This window comes from Mauremys reevesii, linkage group 1 (genome assembly GCF_016161935.1).
Source record: "Mauremys reevesii isolate NIE-2019 linkage group 1, ASM1616193v1, whole genome shotgun sequence".
NCBI lineage: Eukaryota > Metazoa > Chordata > Testudines > Geoemydidae > Mauremys > Mauremys reevesii.
Genome location: NC_052623.1, coordinates 6,017,360 through 6,034,188, shown reverse-complemented (window position 1 = coordinate 6,034,188; position 16,829 = coordinate 6,017,360). Strand labels below are relative to the sequence as shown.

The following is a 16,829-nucleotide window of genomic DNA, read 5'->3' as shown; positions in this document are numbered from 1 at the left end:
ACCTCCTAATCTATTATTGGGAGTGGACTACATCCATCCTGATCGAATTGGCCCTGACAACACTGGTTCTCCACTTGCGAGGTAACTCCCATCTCTTCATGTGTCAGTATATAATGTCTGCATCTGTAACTTTCACTCCAGGCATCTGAAGAAGTGAGGTTTTTTATTCACAGAAGTTTACGCACAAATAAACCTGTTAGTCTTTAAGGTACCACAGGACTCTTTTGTTTTTGTGGATACAGACTAATCCCGCTACCCCCTGACATTTAAATACCAACTGGAATCGTGGTTAAAATTGACACACACATCCTACCAAAATCTGAAATGGCTCCCTTGTAGCCAGGAAGGCTGGTGGAGATGATCCAGCAAGTGACAGGGGGAGGGGACGAGAAGTGTGATCAACGGGGAGGAGCCTTGGGGGAGGGGAAAGGCAGAGCAGGGGTGGAGCCTTAGCAGAAGAGGTGAGGCAGGGGGCAGGGCCTCAGGGGTCCAGCAATTACAAAGATGGCAACCCTGTGAGTTCGTGAGTCGTACACAGACCAATTCCCCAGTACACTAAGGTCAGGAAAGGATTTAATGTCACTTGTACTGTCCAGTCAGTGAATCAGGGAAGAGGATCTGGCACCATGTCACCTCCCAGCTCTGCATGGAGCTCGGGCTGAGAGCCAGAGCACCAGGAGAAAACTTTAGGTCCCTTTATGAGGAAAGAGCCAGAGCAGCCTGTCCCGGATCTGTTTGGTCCTCACCCCATAGATGATGGGGTTTAACATGGGGGGCAGCAGGAGGTACAAGTTGGCCATGAGAACTTGGAAACGGTGGGGCACATTGTTGCTAAACCATTGCGTGATGAAGGAGAAGAGAGCTGGGACATAAAAGGCTAAGATGACACAGAGGTGGGAGCTGCAGGTCCCAAAAGTCTTGAGCCGGGCGTCCTTTGTGGGGAGGCTGAAGATGGCCCTGAGGATCTGGGTATAGGACATGGTGATAAAAAACACATCCAGACCAATCCCAGAGAATACCAGAAAGAGGCCGTAGTAAGTACTGATGCGGATGTCACCACAGGCCAGCTTCACCATGGCCATGTGATCGCAGTATGTGTGGGGGATGATATTGGTTCTGCAATATGGCCACCACGTTGCTAGAAGGATATAGGGCAGTACAAATATGCCACTCCGCAGCACCAAAGTCAGGCCAATCTTGATTATCATAGGGTTTGTCAGGATAGTGGAATGTCTCAGGGGATCACAGATGGCCACGTAGCGATCCAAAGCCATGGCCACGAGGATCCCAGACTCCATCACTGTGAAGCAGTGAATGAAGTACATCTGGGTGAAGCAGGCATTGAAATCGATCTCCCTGGAATTGAACCAGAAGATGCTCAGCATTTTGGGCAGGATGGACGTGGACAGGACCAGGTCAGTGACGGCCAGCATGCAGAGGAAATAGTACATAGGCCCATGGAGGCTTGGCTCCGTCTTCACGATGAACAGGATGGTGAAGTTCCCCAAGATGGCTATGGCAAACAGGGTACAGAAGGGGATGGAGATCCAGACGTGTGCTGCCTCCAGTCCAGGAATGCCCAGCAGGATGAAGGTGGAGGGGTTGGTGAAGTCAGTTGTGTTAGAACCTGACATAGAGTAGGGGAGAAGGTGTAAAACTCTGAGGCAGAACGGTGTCTCCTGCATGTACCGTACATTCCCCTGACTTCCTGTATGTGCCCAGGGTCTAGTGTGATGGTTTCAGGACAAAAACCTGGATGGAGAAACAGTTTTAATATGAGACATGGCATGCACTACTGGAAGCTGTTCTCATGGCTGAAGCAGATTGGTCACTCTTCACACACTGAAAAATTATATTTTCATTATTCAGAGGAATGAATTATGAACACATGACCCTAGTAATGCCAAGTCCATGTTTGATTGTGCTTCATCCATCAATAATTCCTACACATCACGGTGTGGGAAACCTTAATAGGAACCAGCAGGAAACACAAGTGTGGATAGTGGTTATCGATCATCGATCCTTAATGCAATGAAACCCAAGCTAGAGAGTCCATGCTGTAGGGAGTTTCCCATTCACCCAGTTCCTCCAAATCTGAGTGGGAAAAACAAAAAACTAAAAAAACCTTTGCCAAGCCATGTGCCGGGGGAAACATCTCAACTAGAACATACCTCAACAAAAAGTCCTGGGAATCATTAATAGCAGCTCCACAGAAACACCTTCTCATTTGCAGTAGTGTCCAAACAAAGACAATGTTCAGATGCCTAAGGAATGGGATGGAGAATAAGCTGCTCTGGACATGCACTCAGTTTTGGTCACTCAGTGTCTATAAAGGATATAGCAGATAGAAAGGGGGTTTCTGAGGCAGGCTCTGAGAATGGGGGAGGGTACCATATGCGGAGAGACTGAAAAGTCTGGGACTGTTTAGTTTAGAAAATAGACAAAGAAGGGGGCATATGATAGAGCAGAGGAAAACAAACAATGGAACTGATGACATTCAAATGGGCAAACAGAGAACAGTTCCCTAACAGTCATAACTATAGACACTTAGTGCTTCAAAAGGGCTAATTCCTCAAACCTGAGACAAAAAAAAAAATCCAAAAAACTGATTGGGAGGAAAACGTTCGACAGAAAAATGGGAATAATTACCACAGTCAAGGAAGTGGACAAGTTTGGCTAAAAACCCAGTTCAATGGCAAAGTGAAGGCAGTAATTGGGGTGTGGGGGAGGAGGAAAGATATAACAGGTTATAAAAAGGGGAGATCGATAGCAAACAATAGACATTGGAATTTATGAAAGTTGATAAGAAACGTGAAACGTATCCGAGAGAAATCTGTGCTTGGCAGGGCTAAGGATCACAAAAAGGAGGTTATTAATTATATTAAGAAGAAAAGAGGGTGCAGAAAAAAAGCCACAAAAGTGATTTGAGGCTGGAAAAGATTCAGGACAGTGAGAGTCTTAAAGACCTTCATTTATTTATCTTAAATAGTAAAAACGGGTTCTTTAATCTGGCCGAGAAAGGTAGAGCAAGGCTGGAAGCTGAAACCAGACAAATTCCAGTTGGAAATAAGGACCCAATGTTTAGCAATGAGGGTGACTGACCATTAGGACAAACTGTGTTGACCTCCTGCTGTGTGCACCATGGTTAGGATGATATAGCTACAGCTCTCAGGGTGTTGATTTTTTTGCTATTGCAAAAAAAATCAAATAAAAATGCAATTTTCTGTTGCATTAGCAGAGACATAGAATGCAAGTCATGGCAAGTGATAGTACTGTTCCCCCCCAGTACTGGTAAGGCTTCAGCTGCAGTACTGTGTCCAGGTTTGATCACACATGTATAGAAAGGATGTAGAGAAACTGGGAAGGATCCAGAGGCAAGAGATAAAGATGATCAAAGGGATGGAATCCAAACCACAGGAACATGAGAGACCATTCTGAGTCAGACCAAAGGTCCATCCAGCCCAGTACCCTGTCTTCCGACAGTGGCCAATGCCAGGTGCCCCAGAGGGAATGAACAAAACAGATCCATTCCTGGTCAACCATTCCCAGCTTCTGGGAAGCAGAGGCTAGGGACACCATCCCTGTCCATCCTGGCTAACTGCCATTGATGGACCTAACCTCCATGAACTTCTCTAGTTCTTTTTTGAACCCTGTTATAATCTTGGCCTTCACAACACCCCGTGGCAAGGAGTGCCACAGGCTGACTGTGCGTTGTGTGAAAAAATATTTCCTTTTGTTTCTTTTAAACCTGCTGTCTACTGATTTCATTTCGTGACCCCTAGTTCTTGTGTTATGAGAAGGAGTAAATAACACTTCCTAATTTCATTTCTCCTCACAATTCATGATTTTATAGACCTCTAGCACATCCCCCATCCCCCTTAGTCATCTCTTTTCCAAGCTGAAAAATCCAAGTCTTATTAATCTCTCCTCATATGGAAGCTGTTCCGTACCACTAATAATGTTGTTGCCCTTTTCCGAACCATTTTCAATTCCAATATATCTTTTTGAGATGGGGTAACTACATCTGCACATAGTATTCAAGATGTGGGCGTACCGTGGATTTACATGGAGGCAATAAGATATTTATAAGATATTTATTGCCTCATTATCTATCCCTTTTTAAATAGCAGCAGAGTCCTGTGGCACCTTATAGACTAACAGATGTTTTGGACCATGAGCTTTCGTGGGTGAATACCCACTTCGTCGGATGCATGTAGTGCATGCATTAATGATTCCCAACATTCTGTTTGCTTTTTTGACTGCTGCTGCACATTGAGTGGATATTTTCAGAGAACTATCCACAATGACTCCACGATCTCTTTCTTGAGTGGTAACAACTAATTTAGATCCCATCATTTTATATGTATAGTTGGGATTATGTTTTCCAGTGTGCATTACTTTGTATTTATTGACATTAAATTTCATCTGCCATTTTGTTGCCCCATCATCCAATTATGAGAGATCCTTTTGTAGCTCTTTGCAATCTGCCTGAGACTTAACTATGTTGAACAATTTTGTATCATTTGCAAATTTTGCCACCTCACTGTTTACCCCTTTTTCCTGATCATTTATGCATATGTTGAATAGGATAGGCCCCCAGTACAGACCCCTGGAGGACACCACTATTTACCTCTCTCCATTCTGAAAGCTGACCATTTATTCATACCCTTTGTTTCCTATCTTTTAACCAGTTACCAATCCATGAGAGGGCCTTCCCACTTATCCTATGACAGCTCTTTTTGCTTAAGAGCCTTTGGTGAGGGACCTTGTCAAAGGCTTTCTGAAAATCTAAGTACACTCTATCCACTGGATCCCCTTTGGCCACATGCTTGTTGGCCCCACTCAAAGAATTCTTGTAGATTGGTGAGGCAGGATTTCCCTTTACAAAAATCACGTTGACTCTTCCCCAACAAATTATGTTAATTTTTGTGTCTGACAATTTTGTTCTTTACTATCATTCCAGCCAGTTTGCCTGGTACTGAAGTCAGGCTTATGGGCCTGTAATTTCTTGAATCACCTCTTTAGCCCTTCTTAAAAACTTGTGTCACATTATCTGTCCTCCAGTCATTTTGTAGAGAGGCTGATTTAAACGATAGGTTACATACCACAGTTAATAGTTCTGCAGTTTCACATTTGAGTTCCTTCAGAACTCTTGGGTGATACCATCTGGTCCTGGTGACTTATTACTGTTTAGTTTATCAATTTGTTCCAAAAGCTCCTCTAATGACACCTCAATCTGTGACATTTTCTCAGATTTTTCACCTAAATAGAATGCTGCAGGTTTGGGATTCTCCCTCACATCCTCAGCCGTGGCCACCGATGCAAAGAATAAATGTAGTTTCTCTGCAATGGTCTTACCATCTTTTAGTGCTCCTTTAGCACCTCGATTGTGTAGTGGTCCGACTGGTTGTTTAGCTGGCTTCCTGCTTCTGATGTACTTAATTTTATTTTATTTTATGTGCTATTACTTTGAGCCTTTGGCTAGCTGTTCTTCAAATTCTTTCTTGGCCTTCCTAATTACATTTTTTCACTTCCTTTGCCAGCGTTTATGCTCCTTTCTATTTTCCTCAATAGGATTTAACTTCCCATTTTTAAAGGATGCATTTTTGCCTCTCACTGCTTTTTTTACTTTGCTCTTTAGCCACGGTGGCTCTTTTTTGCTTCTCTTATTATGTTTTTTAATTTGGGGTATACATTTAAGATGTAAAAGCAGCAAAGAATCCTGTGGCACCTTATAGACTAACAGACGTTTTGCAGCATGAGCTTTCATGGGTGAATACCCACTTCGTCTTGCATCCGAAGAAGTGGGTATTCACCCACGAAAGCTCATGCTGCAAAACGTCTGTTAGTCTATAAGGTGCCACAGGATTCTTTGCTGCTTTTACAGATCCAGACTAACACGGCTACCCCTCTGATACATTTAAGATGAGCCTTTATTATGGTGTCTTTCAAAATTTCCATGCAGCTTGCAGGGATGTCACTTTTAGAGCTGTATCTTTTAATTTCTGTTTAATTAGCCTCCTCATTTTTGTGTAGTTGCCCTGTCTGACTCCTTGCCACAGATATTATTGGAGCAAAGAGTTTAGCTGAATGGGATTCACAAATGGTTTGGCCATTGTACGCGGTGCTGGTGGCACCACCATTGGTTAAGGCTGTCTGACAGCTTCAATTAAAATATCTCATTTTCAGTTGCTTATAAATTAGCCAAACTTTAAGCATTTGGACTGAAATTTCCCATGCAATGTGTCTGCTTCCGGCTGATTTCTTTCTTTTTTTTTTTTTTTTGAAAATTTCAGGCATAACAGTTCAGCCAAATTCTGAAATGAAGATAGGAGAATATGTGTCTTTCCCATGTCAAGTAACAGCCATCCAAGCACCCCTCCCCCATGGTAGCAGCAAGAGTCCTGAGATGCTAGAGAAGGAGGTGACAGTTTTTGCGCATTAACACCTAACTGTCTCCCGAGGCCTCTATCAGGGCTTGTCGACACTACCCACCAGATCGGCAGGCAGCGATTGATCCAGTGGGGGTCGATTTATCGCATCTATACTAGACGGGCTATATCGACCGCTGAGTGCTCTCCCGTCGACTCCGGCACTCCATAAGCGGAGTGGACGGGAGAGCGTCAGCTGTCGACTGACTGCAGTGAAGACACCATGGTAAGTAGGTCTAATTATGTTGACTTCAGCTACGCTATTCACATAGACAAGCCGTCAGTTCTTATTCCAAGGAGAGTTGTGCCCTAGTGGGGCCTAAGCAAACTACAGGCTTCGGCCTCAGAATTGGGCTTTTGTATTGTATGTCTATTAACACCTTTCATCCTGAAGGATCCACTGTGCCACTAAAATGCAGCCTTCTGGGGGCTGGAGGCCATGAGCCCAGGGGTGGGGGACAGCAGAGAGGGACATTTTGGCCAGTGATACTGCAGCAAATTCCTCCCCTGTGGGAAGAGCTCTGGGATAATTAATAGCTGCATAGAGAGGAAAGGACAACAGACTTATTCTGTATCCCATCATGCCCATGTTATAATAAATATGGAGATATACCTCTCTCATAGAGCTGGAAGGGACTGTGAAAGGTCATCAACTCCAGCCTGCTGCCTTCACTAGCCAGACCAAGTACTGATTTCTGCCCCAGATCCCTAAGTTGCGCTCTCAAGGATTGAGTTCACAACCCTGGGTTTAGCAGGTCAATGCTCAAACCACTGAGCTATCTCTCTCCCCTTACACTGGGTTTATCGAGCAGGTGAGCTCTTCAGCAAGAGATTGGTACCTGTGAATGCTGAGACGGAAACGTCTTCTCTGGGAATCCCTCTCAGGTAGCCGTGTCCCACACCTCTCTCACCGCAGCATCTGCAGCAGCATCGCACTCTGAGAGCTGAAACAGGGGTGTGCACTGTTTATAATATAGCTCTGTGCAATCCCAGGGGTGTGTGTTCAGCCTCTAGGGGAGAAGCAGCATCTGAATGTAAACAGGCTGGAGACAAGCGTGTCTGGGCTCTTTATCCTCCTTAAGGAGTAAACAGTAATTAAGGGACTTTCCCAAAGGGAGATGAGAACTCTTGGGCTCTGTGCTTAGTCAGAGAGGAATTGGCTGCTATGTGCATTTGTGCATATTTAAACATTATAATGGATTAGTAATAAAACTAGGGATAATTTTGAGATCTCCATAGGGTCTGATACCCCTTAAATGCCCAGGAGGGAAGTGTAGATAGTAGACAGAGGGATCTGCAGAAAGATGCCTGAGGGGAGACACAGGCACTTTCAGGAGGCACACAGGGCTGTTGCTAAGGGATCAGAGATCTGTAATTCTCACCAGTAACTATCATCATACTGTGCAGCACCTTTCACTGAAGGATCTGCAAAACACCTAGCAAAGGAAAATCATTATGAACATGTCCCCATTTTATAGATAGGTAAACTGATCCACAGGGAGAGTGACTTGACCAATATCACACAGAGAATGACAGACAAATAATAATAATAAGAGATGTACTTATCTCCTGGGACTGGAAGGTCATTGAGTCCAACCCTTACTGTCATTAGCAGGGCCAAGTACAGATTTTTGCCCCAGATTCCTAAGTGGCCCCCTTAAGGGCTGAACTCACAAGCCTGGGTTTAACAAGGCAATGCTCAAACCACTGAGCTCTCCCTCCCCCCAGAGCCAAGGAGCCCTGTCTTCCCTGCCATAACCATGGCCTCTCCATCATTAATTGAGCACATGACAAAAGAGAAATGGACTCACAGTCTAGCACGGCCTATTCATGTGGTGGGTGTGACAGACTTTCCTGGGGTACAACCTGGAACTGGGGTACTGCTGACCCCTCTGGCATACCAGTCTGGGCCCCCTCTCACACTGGGAAGCTCTGAAAAGCTGCAATCCTCTCCAGGTCTTGCACTTACACAGATAGGGACACGCCCAGCTGCAGTTACATGAATTGTTTAGCCACTTATGAACCAACAATAGAGAGGTCCCACCCACTTCCTCCCAGCTCCCCAGCCTAGGACCACAGAGCTGTGCTGTTTTGCCCTAGTGAGAAGCCTGATCAGTGTAAGTTTATTACCCAGTCTGCCCCTCCCTCAATGTGGAGAGCACAATGCACCAGCCGCTGTTCCTGGGCAGATTTCCCATAGAGAACAGATGTATTAACTACACAGAAAGATAGGTCAAGGTTAGTTACCTATGGAATAAACAAAATTTTCAAGTACAAATAGAGCAGGTGGGTGCCATTGGAGGACCACTTCTTGCATATTGGGGGTTGGGACACAATGAAATATAAAATTCAAAAAGCTGTCAAGGTTATTGTGCATAAAAGACAAAGTATGGTGTTGATAGAAAAATAGAGACCACAACAATGTCCATCAAGACTGAGGGATAGCTCAGTGGTTTGAGCATTGGCCTGCTAAACCCAGGGTTGTGAGTTCAATCCTTGAGGGGGCCACTTAGGGATCTAGGGTGAAAATCTGTACTTGGTCCTGCTAGTGAAGGCAGGGGGCTGGACTCAATGACCTTTCAAGATCCCTTCCAGTGTTAGGAGATTGGTATGTCTCCAATTATTACTATATAGTCACTATACATAAGTTTAGGTACAAAATGATACACATATACAAATAGGGTAATCCCTTTCAGCAAATCATAACTTTCCCATTGATACCTTATTTGACATATGTTGTACAAAGCACTTCATAATCACATAACCATGGTAAATACGAGGATGCCAGGGTGTTGCTTTGGGGCACAGACTGTCACACCTCCCCCCTTAATTTACTGCAGGAGTGTTAGTCACTGAGTATTGAGGAGGCAGAGTGCCCAAAGCCTTCTTTAGCTTTAGACCATTCAACTCTCAAGTGTTGCAAGCATTGTGGTGTTACCCACAGGTGTTCATGCAACGTTCTTCATAGAGCAGCCTGGTGATCTCAGAAGTCAGCAGGTGCCTCCTCTGGGTCGCTAGAGAACCTCTGTATCCGTGCAGCATTGTTAACCATTATGCTTTTTCAATTGGTTAAAGCTCAGTACAGATATTCATCAATGCCGTGACCGGGAGGGCCTACGTTTCCCCTTCCACACAGCAGAGCAGGTTTATTATGGTTTCCCTGCTGTGACAAGCTTTCAGTCTGTGTACAGGAGTTAGCTGAGAAGCAGTATCCTCACATGGCTTCTTGTTTACTATTCCTCGCACATCCAAAATCTTTCCGCAGAAATCATGCATGTTACACCTTTTCATAGGATTTACCATCAGTACCAAATTATTTCTTATAAATTATAAGAAAGTTCTAATATTAGCAACAAACTTTGAATCGTGAGATTTAACAATCACAGCAAATCTTTTATCACAAGTAGGCATTTCCAAGTATTTTTATTATACTAAGCCTTCTGCTTGGACAGTTTGGTTTGTTCAATACCCACTGTGTCTTTCAACACCTCCATGAACTTTAATATGTGTTAAATTACAGGTTTTCCTTTCTCCTCAGTGTCCCCGTCAGTAGGGATCTCAGTCTAAGGTCATCTTCAGGGTCTTGTTATGCCAGGGTGTGGTGAAGTAAGGATGTAAGGGGACTTTGCATGTTGGATAGCCCTCTGCTGCACTGCTTCCCAACCCCAGGGTTATTCCCATCAGAAGTTTCTCCCTCTTGTTTTTTCCCTGTGATACTCACTCCCAGAACTGGGATCTTCCACACATCTCTTTACTAAAGAGTTGTGATCTGTGCTCTCTGGGCTAACAGGTGTGTCTTCTCCCAGCAGCTCTTTCACAGCTGCTATCTGTGTCTTACCATCACAAGGAATTACGTCCTCCCCTCTGTCTGATGGGCCATTAGCATTTTCACACACCGCTATCTATTCAGTATGACCTATATCATGTTTTAAAGAGAGAGAGTTAGTTTTCACAAGCACATCAGGAACAAAGTCCTGAGAAGTCAGGACTTGGATTGGGGACAGGGGTCCCCTCTGAAATCCCCGTCCCTGTCTCCGAGCGGTCAGTTTTGTGACTAATCCCCTCCAGGAGGTCAGTTACACAGTTCCCTCTCAAAGCCTGAGCCACAGGTTGGTTTCCTGGGTGCACAGATGGTGAATCATCCATTCTTCCTTGGCCATCCTCCCCCATGTGATCAGTGAGGAAACATTCCTGTTCTCTCACTATTCCTCACCCAGTTTCCTTGTCTGGACCCTGCTCTAGGACACATACCACTGTGCTCTCTAGAGTGGGATCTATCCCCTGCTCAGCTGTGAAGGGCTCACAGCTAATCACCTGGACAGTTTTGTCACCTGCAGGCATGACACCACCTGCACTTCCTAAGGTGGTGTTGCCTCCATTTGCAGAGTTAATGGAATTCTCAACCCCCCCCCACCCTTCGCTGGTTTCTAAGATTCCATGACCCCTCTCTGGGCTCCCCTTTGGGACACTCCTCCCTATGCTCCCTAGAGCAAGATCTATCCTGGATTTAGCTGTGACAGGCTTGCAGCTAACAGCTGGAACAGCCTTCTCACTGACAGCCAATATATTCTCCTCCCCCTCTGAGTCGACTTCATCTTCCACTCAGAGGTGAAAGTAAGCCGGTCCCATCCGGTACGGCGTACCGGCAAGAGCCAGTACGCCGTGCTGGACCGCACCGGCTTCCACGGCTGAGATTTAAAGGGCTCAGAGCTCCGCGCGGCTCCCCTTTGAATCCATAGCCCTCCTGTGTTCAACCTCCTCTCTGGCAGCCTCTGCCTGCATCACCTCCACAATTCCCCTATGTTCTTTTTCTTTTTCTACTGTCCCTACTTCCTGTAACGATGCTGGTTCTGGTGGGACCCAGCTGAGAGTGCCAATTCAGGACAAATCACAGGGCAGTCACAGCCCTAGGCTGGGGTTTTTCCACCTCTAAGGCAAACCAAACCAGCCAGACAAAAAGGACTTTGGTCTCACCCCACTGGCTAACCACAAGTCACACAAGCAATTTCCTTAGACACTCCAGTTTCCCAGTATCACCACCAGTGCACCCGTCCTGGGGATGAATGGTTATGAAAACCAACACCCCAGTAAAAGAAAACAGGTTCTCTCGATCCCAAAGGACCAAGCCCCAGACCCAGGTCAATATACACATCAGCTCTTACCCACAAATCACGCTGTTGCCAATCCTTTAGAATCTAAAATCTAAAGGTTTATTCAAAAAAGGAATAAGATACAGATGAGAGTTAGAATTGGTTAAATTGAATCAATTACATACAGTGATGGCAAAGTTCTTGGTTCAGGCTTGCAGCAGTGATAGAACAAACTGCAGGTTCAGTTCAAGTCTCTGGAACATCCCCTGCTGGGATGGGTCATTCAGTCCTTTGTTTAGAGCTTCAGTTTGTAGCACGTCCCTCCAGAGATATGAAGCAGGATTGAAGACAAGATGGAGGAGCTGCAGCAGATTTTTATATTCTCTTTCCATGTGGTCTTTCTTTTTTTGCTCCAAAGACAAGCATCCCATCACATGGCATGGAAAAACCTCAGAGTTTTGTCCATGGGCAGGTCTCTGTATACCAGGGGTCAGCAACCTACGGCACGTGTGCCAAAGGTGGCACGCAAGCTGATTTTTGATGGCACGTGGGGCGGGCTGACGGCTGCTCTGGGGTTCCCACTGCTGGCCCCTTGCCAGCTGGGGTCCCGACGCTGGTCCCACTCAGCACCCGCTGCTGGCCTGGGGGAAGGAACCCCAGACTGGCAGAGGGCTGAGACCCCAGCTGGCAGGAGCCGGCAGCCGAAACCCCAGAGTGGGTGCTGCTCTGGGGTTCTGGCTGCTGGCCCCTTCCCAGCTGGGGTCCCACCGCTGGTCCCACTCACCTTGCTTCAGCTCAGACCCCCTGCCAGACAGGGACCAGGCCTCCGGCGCTGCTCAGCCCTACCAGCCGCCAGCTCCACGCAGCTCAGCTGCCGATCTGGGGTTCCAGCCGCTGACCTCCTGCCGGCCGGTTATCAACTGATCACTCAGAAGCCTGCGTGCAGCTTAAAGTATCTAAATACGTGCCACCAGACATTGGAAAACTCAGCAAGGGCAAGGATCACACTAAACTGATAAGATCTGCATTTTAATTTAATTTTAAATAAAGCTTCTGAAACATTTTGAGAACCTTGTTTACTTTACATATAACAGTAATTTGATTATATATTATAGACTTATAGAGAGATCTTCTAAAAAACATTAATATGTATTACCGGCACACAAAGCCTTTAATTAGAGTGTGCACATGAAGACTCGGCACACCACTGCTGAAAGGTTGCCGACCTCTGCTGTATACCTTGCTGAGTTACAAGGCGTATCAGCCTTCTCTCAATGGGTCAGGTGTGGCTGATGGTCCTTAATGGGCCATCAGTTAGGCTAAGGCAGAGCTGACACCAACTTGTCTGGGGTGTCACCCAGAAGCACAGCATAAGTTTGAAATACAGACAGTATAGAGCCAATACTCATAACTTCAACTACAAAATTGATACATACATACAGACAGCATAACCATAACTAGCAACCCATAACCTGGTCTTAGACACCCTGTTTGACCCCCTTTATACAAGATTTGGTGCCACTACAGGAATTTGGTTTCAACAATGATCTATACGGTCCCAGTTTATGTTAATAACGTCACAACCCCAACGCAAAATTGATGACACAAACATCACTGACTGCATCCCAAGAGCTCCCCATCCTTGGGTTTGTCTCACTACAGCTAGTGTTGGGCTAGAGGCCGTACCAGTGTATAACAGAAATGGTTTATCAAAGTCATGTTCAATAACATGATTGAATTGCTTTACAAACTCAAGGTAAAACTTAGTTAGAACAATAGTGGGTTGGATCAGCTCTTGCAGCATGATTCCTGTATGTCTTATGTGATCTTGCCAAGAGCTAAAAAAAACAGCTACTTTATCCATACAAGCTCTGGCAAATGTTTGGAATCCAATTAACATCAAATTAACGTAGATAGTAATGTTGTTCATAGTACAGGAATCTTGGCATTTAGCTATGCAAGCAATATGATAGTGTCCCTCAGTTTCAAGAGTCCCATGGCACCTTATAGACTAACAGACCTATTGGAGCATGAGCTTTCGTGGGTGAATACCCACCTTGTCAGACACATGTAGTGGAAATTTCCAGAGGCAGGTATAAATATGCAGGCAAGAATCAGTCTGGAGATAACAAGGTTAGTTCAATCAGGGAGGACGAGGCCCTCTTCTAGTACCAAGGGAGAACACCAAGGAAGGAGAAACTGCTTTTGTAGTTGGCAAGCCATTCACAATCTTTCTTTAATCCTCAAATTTGCAAATGAATGGAAGCTCAGTAGTTTCTCTTCGTAGTCTGGTCCTGAAGTTTTTTTGGTACAGATGGATACCTTTAAATCTGCTATTGCCATTCCTAATATCTGACTTGTGTCCATTTATCCTTTTACGTAGGGACTGTCCAGTTTGGCCGATGTACATAGCAGAGGGGCATTGCTGGCATATGATGGCGTAAATTACATTGGTGGACATGCAGGTGAATGAACCGGTGATGGTGTGGCTGATCGGGTTAGGTCCTGTTATGGTGTCGCTGGTGTAGATATGTGGGCAGAGCTGGCATCGAGGTTTGTTGCATGGACTGGTTCCTGAGTTAGTTACTATGGTGCGATGTGTGGTTGCTGGTGAGAATATGCTTAAGGTTGGTGGGTTGTCTGTGGGTGAGGACCAGACTTCAAAGAAAAACTGCTGAGCTTCAATTCATTTGCAAATTTGACACCATCAGCTCAGGATTAAACAAAGACTGAATGGCTAAGAAATTTCCTACAAAATCATTGTTGCTACTGTGGTTATGCAATTGCAAAAAATCTTGAACAAAGTATGTCCTGTCAGGTGTCAATGGGAAAGTTATGATTTGCTAAGTATGACTCTGCTGTTTATATGCATGTCTCATCTTTGTGTCAGAAGTTATGATTATTGGTGATGTGCTGGTATCAGAGCACCAGTGCCAGTTCATGGCCAGAGCAGTGGTGTTGGAGGGTCAGGACTCCTGGTTCCTATTTCAGCCCTACAGCCTACTCATTGTGTGGTCTTGGGTAAGTCGCTTTACCACTGCTTGGCTCAGTCAGTCCATGACATGGGGATAATACTGCTAGCAGCCTAGAGAAAGAGCTTCTAGATGTAGTGATCAAAAGCATCCGCAGAGCGAATGTTAGACTCAGCTTCAGCTTCAGCCCCTGGGGAATGGGTGCCCTGGAGTTCCAGATAAGGTGCCATGTACGTGTGTAAATAGCCGGCTAATGGTAGCTGTGCTGTTTATCTCCCTCTCTCTAAGTTACCAATGCCAGCTCGGCCTCTGCCCAGCATCCTGCCTTCCCAACTAACACAGGGGCTTGTCCTTCTGCCTTTCTCAGCTGTTACCCAACTATCTTCAAAGCTGATCCCTTGCCCTGCCCCCAAGGCCTGGCTCAGGCCAAAGGGCTCCCAGCGCATCCCCATTGCAGGGATCCTGCCTTCTACAGGCTCCCAGCCGGGAGGAACAAAAGGAATCTGAAAGCTAAAGAAATAAGCCACACAAGGGTCTCTTCACTCAGGAGTTTGTAGCCAAGCTTTAGGGCCCACAAGCTGTCTGATGCACAATCTCACCCACCTGCCACTCAACCCTGTTCCCAACCCTCAGCTGCTTTTATACGATTTTCTGGTCTCCCATCCCTGGCCTGATGGACCCAGCACTGCACACTTCCTGCACTCACTGCAGGCTCCTTGTCAGGCTGCAGCAGATCCTGTCTCAGCCCCAGAGCAGAGGGAACTCAGCTGGTTGGGGAGACTCAGCGAGTGACGGGTGGAGAAGAGAAGTGAACGAGAGGGTCAGCGCTTTGCGGAGAAAAGGGCAGAAGTGGGTGGAGCCTTGAGATGAGAGGTGGAGCAGAAGCTGAGCATTGGAGAAAGAGGCAGGGCAGGGGCCAGGATCTCAGGGGTCCAGTTAGCAGAAATTTGAAAGGTGGCAACCCTGTGAGTTAATGAGCTGTACACAGACCGATTCCCCAGTTTGTCACGGTGACACAGCACAGTAAGGTCAGGAAATGATTGAATGTCTCTCACTGATCAGTAAGTGATTCAGGGAAGAGGGCCCAGCACCAACTCACCACCCAGATCTGCACGGAACTTGGTCTGAGCACCAGAGCAGCAAGAGAAAAATGTAGTCCCTTTATGAGTAATGAGCCGGAGCAGCCTGTCCCGGATCTGTTTGGTCCTCACCCCATAGATGATGGGGTTTATCATGGGGGGCACGAGGAGGTACACATTGGCAGTGAGAATGTGGAAATGCAGGGGCACATTGTGGCCAAAATGGTATGTGAGGACGGAGAAAAGAGCTGGGATGTAAAAGGTTAAGATGGCACAGAGATGGGAGCCACAGGTCCCAAAACTCTTGAGCCGGGCGTCCTTTGTGGGGAGGCTGAAGATGGCCCTGAGTATCTGGATATAGGACACAGTAATAAAAAACACATCCACACCGGTCACAAAGAATAGCACAAAGAGGCCGTAGTAACTACTGACACGAGTGTCGGCGCAGGCCAGCTTCACCACAGCCATGTGTTCACAGTACGAGTGGGGAATGATGTTGGTTCTGCAATATGGCAACTGACTTGCCAGGAGGAAAGAGGGCAGTATGATCATGCCACCGCGCAGCACCACAGCCACACCGATCTTGGCCAGCACAGAGTTTCGCAGGATGGTGGAATGTCTCAGGGGATGGCAGATGGCCACGTAGCGATCCAAAGCCATAGCGACGAAGATCCCAGACTCCATCACTAAGAAGCAGTGAATGAAGTACATCTGGGTGAGGCAGGCACTGAAATCGATCTCCCTGGAATTGAACCAGAAGATGCTCAGTGTTTTGGGCAGGATGGACGTGGACAGGACCAGGTCAGTGACGGCCAGCATGCAGAGGAAATAGTACATGGGCCCATGGAGGCTCGGCTCCCTCTTCACAATGAACAGGATGGTGAAGTTCCCCAAGATGGCTATGGCATACATGGTGCAGAAGGGGATGGAGATCCAGACATGGGCTCTCTCCAGGCCAGGAATGCCCAGCAGGATGAAGGTGGAGGGGTTGGTGAAGTCGGTTGTGTTGGAATCTGATGTGAAGTAGGGGAGAAGGTGTCCAACTCTGAAGTAGAACGGTGTGTCCTGCAGGTACCGTACATTCATCAGACCTTCTGTATGTGCCCAGGCCTAGAGTGATGGGTGCAGTACAAATGCCTGGATGGAGAGACAAATGTTAGTATGAGACACTACATGCACTACTGGAGGCTGTTCTCATCGGTGAAGCAGATTGGTCACTCTTCAGACACTGAAAATGACATTTTCATTATTCAGAGA

At 46.3% G+C, this 16,829-nt stretch overlaps 2 protein-coding genes across 2 annotated transcripts; both read right to left on the bottom strand.

Moving 5' to 3' along the window:
- Window positions 1-686: 686 nt before the first annotated feature.
- Window positions 687-1,634, bottom strand: LOC120395899 (olfactory receptor 52R1-like). Its single transcript, XM_039520705.1, has one exon. It carries the CDS (start codon window positions 1,632-1,634, stop codon window positions 687-689), a length of 948 nt encoding a protein of 315 aa, XP_039376639.1.
- A 13,929-nt stretch (window positions 1,635-15,563) lies between these two features.
- Window positions 15,564-16,583, bottom strand: LOC120388565 (olfactory receptor 52R1-like; the record flags this gene model as incomplete). Its single annotated transcript, XM_039510477.1, has 1 exon — window positions 15,564-16,583. A coding segment is annotated over one exon (1,020 nt), but the record flags the coding sequence as incomplete, so codon positions are not given.
- Window positions 16,584-16,829: the final 246 nt, after the last annotated feature.

What these genes read in the sequence shown, in the direction of transcription:
- LOC120395899 (XM_039520705.1), bottom strand. Translation starts at nt 1,634, where the DNA reads ATGTCAGGTTCTAACACAACTGACTTCACCAACCCCTCCACCTTCATC.